Source organism: Gouania willdenowi, chromosome 4, assembly GCF_900634775.1.
Source record: "Gouania willdenowi chromosome 4, fGouWil2.1, whole genome shotgun sequence".
Classification (NCBI taxonomy): Eukaryota; Metazoa; Chordata; class Actinopteri; order Blenniiformes; family Gobiesocidae; genus Gouania; species Gouania willdenowi.
The window spans coordinates 403,207-410,698 of record NC_041047.1 but is presented as its reverse complement, the minus strand read 5'-3'; the positions used below and the strand labels follow the sequence as shown (position 1 = coordinate 410,698).

Genomic DNA, 7,492 nt, shown 5'->3' with positions numbered 1-7,492 from the left:
GTGTGAAAGTAGTAAAATGTAACGTATTTGAGAACAAATAAACTAACTCCAAGCTCCGCCTCCTACAGTGTGTTCACTAGACGTCGGGAGTCACGTGACTGCAGTTATTTTGATCACGGCTCAAATTTACACAACATGAAGGACAGAAAGTGACCACAGCAGGTGAGCACACACACACACACACACACACCGTGGGATAGGTAGAAGGATAAGGAGTAGTAAAGTTAAAGTTAGAGAGTTTGGGTAAAGAAACTCAGATGCTGTGACGGATGTGGCGGGGTTAGATTATTCATTGTCACTGTCTCCATAGCATTGATTATATATAGATTAGATGAATGTAAATCGGGGTTTAACACTAATCCTAACCCCTTAGATCTTCCTCTGTCAGACTAAAGTAAAGCCCCGCCCCCTCACTGACTAGTTTTAAGGAGAGCGTGTGACCAACACCAGTTAAACCAACTGCTGTCAGTCATTAGTTAAAATGGACACCAGTTTGACCAGAGCAGCAGTGACTGGTTCATACTGGTATTCCTCAGTAGTGAATGACTGATGACGTGTCAGGAAGTTCTACCTGTGTTCGTTCCTTTAGGAGGTCAAACAGCCCTAGTTCTATATCTTTATTAACTTCCTGTAAGATGGTGACGTATAAACACCTGCTGTTTTGGGTCTTATGGTTTGGACAGTAATGGTTGGTGGCTGTGACATCACATGGTGGGCGTGGTCCGTCCATGGCGACGCTGTGGGAGGAGCGGATCAGGAAGAGGGAGGAACCCAGCAAGAGAAGCAGGGCCATCAGTAGGTAAGGCCCCGCCTCCTTCCAGCACGCGTGGTGATAGTTGGAATGACTGGTTGTGCTGGTCAGACTGGGAGTGACGGTGTGGGAGGACCGGGCGGTTCTGGCTCGACTCAGAGAGAAGCTGCAGACTGAAGATGGACGTGTGGTCCTCCGCCTGGAGCAGGAGGACTGGAAGGTACTGCTGGTTCTGGTCCTGGAGGAGATACAGCCCTGATTCTGGTTCTGTTTCAGCTTCTGCCGCCATGTCTGTTCAGCTCAGCCAAGTCCAGGAGCTGCAGATCCACCGGACTGGACTTCTGAAGATCCCTAACTTCATTTCCAGCTTCCAAACCTTCTGGTGCTGGACCTGTCCCGTAACGAGGTCACTGAGATCCCTAAAGAGATCGGTGAGCTCCTCCTTTGACTGAGGGTTCTGCGAGGACCTCTGTTAGAGTTCTGGTTCTGTTTCAGGGACGTTGACCCGCCTCAGGGAGCTGCTGCTGAGCTTTAACAGGATCCAGTTTGTCCCAGAAGAACTGAGCGGCTGTCAGAGTCTGGAGCGACTGGAGCTGGCAATGAACAGAGACCTGAACCACCTGCCGAACCAGGTACATCTAATAAGATCCAAAACACAGAACCAGAACCTGAAACAGAACCTCGCCCACAGCTCAACGCTCTGGCTCACCTGCAGTATGTGGACCTGTCCATGAACTCCTTTGAGTCTGTCCCAAGCTGTCTGTTGTCTCTGCCGAGGCTGCAGTGGTTGGACTTTGGAGGGAACCATCTGAAGAACTTACCTGAAGACATTCACAGGTAGGTCACACTAAGCCTCCCCCTCCGGCCATCAGCCAATCAGTGTGAGCTGTGTGTTCAGGATGGAGAACCTGCAAACTCTGTGGCTGCAGAGGAACGAGCTGGAGAAGCTTCCAGAGAGCATCAGCAGGATGAAGAGCCTGGACACGCTGGTCCTCAGCAGCAACCGACTGAAGGACATCCCCCACTGATGGAGGACATGAGCCTCCTCAGGTCTGTACGTTGGTCTGTACGTTGGTCTGTAGAACTGAAGCTGTCTGTAGCTCTGTTTTTGTTCTTATCAGATTTGTGAACTTTCGTAACAATCCTCTGAGTTTGGAGGTGACGCTGCCGAGCAGAACCAATGAAGAAGAGGAAGAGGAGGAGCTGTTTGGGCTAGAGTTCATGTTGGCATACATCCAGGAGGCTCGTAGATGTGCACACGCATCGCTGAATGTGCACTGTGCCAACTGACCCCTGCAGTACAGACCAGGGGCTCCTCTATAAACGCTGCATAAAGAAAGCGTAGTTAGAAAGCGTACGTATAGAAAGCGTACGTATAGAAAGCGTACGTATAGAAAGCGTACGTATAGAAAGCGTACGTATAGAAAGCGTACGTATAGAAAGCGTACGTATAGAAAGCGTACGTATAGAAAGCGTACGTATAGGAAGTACGTACTATAGAAAGCGTACGTCACTTGTGAGCAACATTTGGGATTTATAAAAAACAAACTTGACCAGATAATGTCTGCACCTCCACGGCAGCTATGACCCTGCCCAACAGGAAACTCCGCCCCCAACAGGACAAGGATGACATTAAAGACAGTATGTGAAACTGATAAGTTTGTGTGAAATAATAGTAGTAGTATTACATATTTCACATCACATATCATATTGAAATATATATATATATTTATTAAAAAAAGGTAAAATGATAGAGGGAACATGTGAGCGCTTACATACTGACTATTTATTGAATCAATGATGTTCTGTCGTTGTGAGACAAACCTTACATGTTATTATTAAATCTAAACTATGAGAACAGTAACTGTCATAAAAATGCAGTTTAATATTAATAATTGTAATTAAAATGACATGATCATTGGTCGTAGATTCTTCATAGACCTGTTGAGCTGGACTTACTTTAGTCCTGGACCTTCTCAAAGTGTTGGGCCTGGACTTACACACACTTCCAGAGGGACGTGGTCCTCAGGGGCCTCGGTGAGAATGAAGCTGCTTTCAAACGTCCAAATAATATGTGACAAAACATGTTGCTCACATCGTTGGTCCAGGATTCTTCATTGTCAGACACAGCAGTGTTACAGACCAGACTGGAGCTGTGAGGACCACTGCTTCTAGGTGAGACCTCAGCTGCCTGTGTAAAAACTGGAATTATATCAGACCCTAACGTTGCAGATGACAGTGATATCTCCTCACCCGTTCTCCACGAGAGAGAAGTGAAGGTGTGACACAGACAGAGGTCATAGTGATGCTGGAGGTCAGGTGATGGTACCTCAGTGCTACAGGAGGCGTGTGTCGACCATCCCCTCGTGTTGCTGCTGTACGCCAGCAGCTGGAAGTGATGCAACGCTTATGAACACATGGTGGTCAAGGCCAGATGTTTTGTTTGTCTCATTAATGTCTGTTCAGACACTTGATGTCCCCCAACCTCTTGGTTGCTTCATAAATGACTGTGATTGGTTCCCTCTGGATTAACATGACCACGCCCCACCCCAGCCCCACCCACCCAGTCAACATAAAGTGTTCCAAACGTTTTACTACACGTTCATTTTTATTATTTGAACAGAGAGAAAACAATGAATTACATTTTCTCACATACACGTGATTTATAAACGTAAACACAGGACGTGAGTGTGTTTGTCTGTTGGTCATGTGACACTCTGGTCCAACCCAGATTCCAGTTTCAACATCTTTTATTGTGTGAAACCCTGGGCTTTTATTCTGAAGCAGCTGTTAAAAAATGTCACATGACCTAAAAAAACAAAATCAGAACTCGTTAAGAGGGGGGGGGGGGCTTGGAACAGCAGTCAGCAGCACGTTCTCCAGAGTCACGTCTGCGTGGACGAAGCACGTCATTTTACTGTGAAATCCTTTGGTTTGGAGGAAGTGACATCTTCCACTGTCGATCACACGCTTACAGAGACGACCAATCAGGAGCCGCTCTTCAGACGACGCAGGCTGTAAACAAACAAACTAAGTGTTGTTCTATTGTTTGGTTGTCATTTGTTTCCTGTTGGTTTACTGTTTACCTGTGTGCCTCATGCTCCTCCCCTCCTGTGCACTGATTGGCTGCGGCCTCATGCTCCTCCCCTCCTGTGCTCTGATTAGCTGCGGCCTCATGCTCCTCCCCTCCTGTGCTCTGATTAGCTGCGGCCTCATGCTCCTCCCCTCCTGTGCTCTGATTGGCTGAGAGCCCACACGTGGCCCAGCTGCTCATCCTGGTGAAAGCTTCAAACTCTGAAGCTCCGAGTCCGTTCATCAGGAAGAAGTCCCGCCCCACGTAGTGACGCCACTCACAGCGGTGGTGACAGCACAGCGCCACGACCACGCCCAGAACTGGACCAGGACCTGTGAACGTTTGGTCTGAGGGCTCAGGTTTCTTCTCTCCTCTCCATGTGCCAGTAAACATCGCAGAGCCAGATCTGAGGACAGAAACCATCCACAGGTGACAGAGCCAGACCAATCAGCTGTAGTGGGTGGAGCTTACCTGTGGCTGCTCCACACAGATGTTTTCCCACTCCAACCAATGGAAGTTTCTGTCTGCGAGCAGAGGGACTTGACCTGGAAACAGAAAGCAAGTGAGTGTTGGCCCCGCCCCTCAGCCCAGCTGTCAGTCTTACTCAGATCCAGATGTTTGATGTCCATCTGCAGCCTGTGGAAGGCCACACCCTCTTCCTGATGTTTACCATCGACCTGAAACACAAGATATACTGATGACCATTAGGTCCACAACATGTGCGCGCACACACACACACACACACTTTTGAAGTGTGTTAATGCTCTGCTTTCCTCTGCTGTCAATAACCCACAGTGGGCGGGGCTAAAGCTAACCTTAAAGCGTGTAGCTGAGCGCTCCACCAATAGTAGACAGACTTCTGGCTCCTCCCCCACAGCTCTCTGGATCCAATGGGAAAGTTTTCCTCGTCCTGCTCCAAACTCCACGAAGCTCCGCCCCCTCCCAGCAGCCCCAGCTGCTCCAGGTGACCTAGGATAGACGCCTGATCACAGTGACATCATCGGTGTGATGTCATTGACTCACCACATCACGCTGTGAGCCCATTGGCTGCTGACCTGCTCTCAGGTGTTTGTGGGCGGAGTCTCCGTTCTTTGGATTCTTCAGTTCTTGGTGAAGGACCGAGTGAGAGAGAACGTGTTCGTCTACGTCCAAACACAGGCCTGACAACACAAAATAAAAACAACAACAACAACATGGAAATCAACAATATAAACGTAAACAATGTTAGGAACAACTCAGACTCACTCTCAGCAACTTTCTTCAGTTTTTGGATGAGAACATCCAACTCAGCATGACTTCGCTCACACAGACTTATCTACACACACGCACACGCACTCACATATTAACAAAACATGTTATTGTTGCCATTGTTTCCAGTCAGTTTGTTTGTTTGTTTACCTGTGGCAGCTCCACGTCTCCTACAGCTGCTCCAGCGTTGATGTTCTCCACGTAATAAACCTGAGGAACACACAACGTTCATCACAGAGTCAAAACACACACACACACACACTCACTGGTTTGGGTTCTCCTTGGCGTTACACTTCAACATGTGAGTGTGTAGTTTGTCCTCACAGACTGTGCTGAAACACACACACACACATTAGAAGATCTCACACACACACATTAGAAGATCACACACACACACGTCTTACTGTTTGGGGTCCAGTGGACAGACGATTCTTCTGCTTCCTTTTTCCTGTAAAAGTCCAGAGCTGTGACATCACAAATAATCAACCAATCACATTTGTTTTCTCTCGACTTTGGGACGATGACGTCACAGTGATGACCTCATCACTACATGTGTCTGCTCTCTCTCTTTACATCAGGAACTGATTAAATAATGGATTTATTCCACTTTTCAGCAGGAAGTAGTTTTACACACTTTAGTAAACATGACATTGATTGTAATCAGTATTTATTATTCTGTAACTGGTTCCTAAAGTGTTTATTATCACTAACCATGAAGCCGTGTTCTCCACAGTAGAGTTTGTCCTTTCCCGCCTCCATTTTACACCGACGTTTCTTTTTCTCCACGAAGAACAAACACTTCCTCTCAGCCGCCATGTTGGTGCTGCGTTCAGGAACCCAGAGAGCGGTGGGAAAAAAGCCATAAATCTGAATAATTACAATAGGGTCCCATAGGACCTAAACATTACATACACAAATACAGAATTACTAAATTCTCCCCTCATGGTCTGATTTAAAATCTGAGATTTTATTGTTTCAGTTCTAATTTTGTCTTCATTTGTGTTTTGGAATTCAGTTTTTTTAGAACAGATTTGCTAGGTTTAATGAATTAATGCATTTTAAAAAGCCTAGTTCTTGTTTCTGTTTCAGTTTTTGTTTTAGTTTATTTGTAAATCAGAGTATTTTCATGCAAAATTTTCAAAATTGTCTGAACATATAGAAAAGAAAACATATCATTTTAAATTGTCTGTGCCATCACCCACACAACTTGTACTTTTCATAAAGTACATCATGTATAATAACAACCCATTTAAACAGTATTAATATACATTTCAGTCAAATAGCATTATTTAGCATGTATTTTAGATTTAGAAGGCTCTGTTCTGGGACTTCTGCCCTTTCCAGGCCAAAGCCAGAAGAGCTCCATTCGCTTTTCCATGGGCTACATGGAGAGGATAAGCAGAGGAGAGCGGTCAGCAGGATCCCTGGAACAGAAGCAACGGCGTTAGTATCTTCAATTCAACTTTATATAGCTCAATTTATGACAAAGTCATATCGACACGCTATCAAGATATACATTTTTTGTAAGAAAAAGGAAAAAACCAAACGAATCCACATGAACAAGCATTAGCGACAGTGGGAAGAAACATCTCCCTTTTAACAGGAATAAATGTCCATTAGAACCAGGTTCATAGGTTGAGAACATCTGCTGCTACTGGTTGGGGTTAGTGGTCAGTGAGATAAACCATCAGGGTGTCCCAGACTAAATGAGCTGTGAACCATCTGTTTAATGGAGTGGGGGGATGGGGGTTGTGAGGCATTGGTGGACGAAGTGTGCAGAAGTAGGCGTGTTTGTGGTGGTTTAAATACAGCGCCATGACTGACTAACCAATGGGAAACGTGGAACTGATTAAGGGGTGGATGCTATCAGCTGGTGGGGCTGGCTAGTGGTAAATCTGTGCCTGAACTAATGCGATGCTCAATTTTATGCACTGTTATAATTTTAGTCACAAATGTCAACTGCTGACGCACAGAGTGATATAAACAAAGAACACTTGGTTAGCTTCATGTTCACAACACAAGGAAACACTAGCATTCTATCATTAAAAGTCTACATTGATTCTCAACTGAGTAGGAAGAACACATTAAACTGAGCGTTCTTTGTTCTAAACCCTGAAGAACGCCTGAAGCTTCAAACGTTTAATGATCAATTCCAGGAAGAAATGAGCTCCAAACTTCCTCGAGCACTGCATCTGTTATCATTCTAGGAAGTTTGGCACAGTGCATTGTGGGATATGTAGTTCTGTAGACGGCACATAGGCATATTTTGACTGATTTTTAGGTCCTCATTTATCAACCGTTGGTACGTTGAGCTGTGAGCGTTAGTGGAGCAGCAACATGTGACTGAGGACTGAAAATAAAGTTTATTTCAACATAAACACAGATTATAAATGTAAAGATTTGATCATGTGAGTTTTCAG

The 7,492-nt window shown here is 45.6% G+C and overlaps 2 protein-coding genes and 2 long non-coding RNA genes across 4 annotated transcripts; 2 read left to right on the top strand and 2 right to left on the bottom strand.

Annotated features, from left to right (window-relative positions):
* Nucleotides 1-723: 723 nt before the first annotated feature.
* Nucleotides 724-1,045, top strand: LOC114462283 (uncharacterized). Its single transcript, XR_003673925.1, has 3 exons — nt 724-799; nt 863-971; nt 1,028-1,045. It is a non-coding gene; the product is annotated as an uncharacterized LOC114462283 (long non-coding RNA).
* Nucleotides 1,046-1,127: 82 nt separating this feature from the next.
* LOC114461617 (leucine-rich repeat-containing protein 39-like) lies at nt 1,128-2,406 on the top strand (the record flags this gene model as incomplete). The annotated part of the gene is given in 6 exon segments (XM_028443851.1): nt 1,128-1,182; nt 1,247-1,383; nt 1,443-1,588; nt 1,650-1,771; nt 1,774-1,801; nt 1,873-2,406. Coding segments are annotated over 6 exon segments (657 nt in total), but the record flags the coding sequence as incomplete, so codon positions are not given.
* Nucleotides 2,407-4,835: 2,429 nt separating this feature from the next.
* On the bottom strand, nt 4,836-5,297 carry LOC114461616 (tRNA:m(4)X modification enzyme TRM13 homolog; the record flags this gene model as incomplete). The annotated part of the gene is made up of 3 exons (XM_028443850.1): nt 4,836-4,984; nt 5,070-5,139; nt 5,223-5,297. Coding segments are annotated over 3 exons (294 nt in total), but the record flags the coding sequence as incomplete, so codon positions are not given.
* Nucleotides 5,298-5,347: 50 nt separating this feature from the next.
* LOC114462282 (uncharacterized) lies at nt 5,348-5,904 on the bottom strand. The gene is made up of 3 exons (XR_003673924.1): nt 5,784-5,904; nt 5,477-5,520; nt 5,348-5,404 (listed from the first exon to the last, which is right to left on the bottom strand). It is a non-coding gene; the product is annotated as an uncharacterized LOC114462282 (long non-coding RNA).
* Between the last annotated feature and the right edge of the window lie 1,588 nt (nt 5,905-7,492).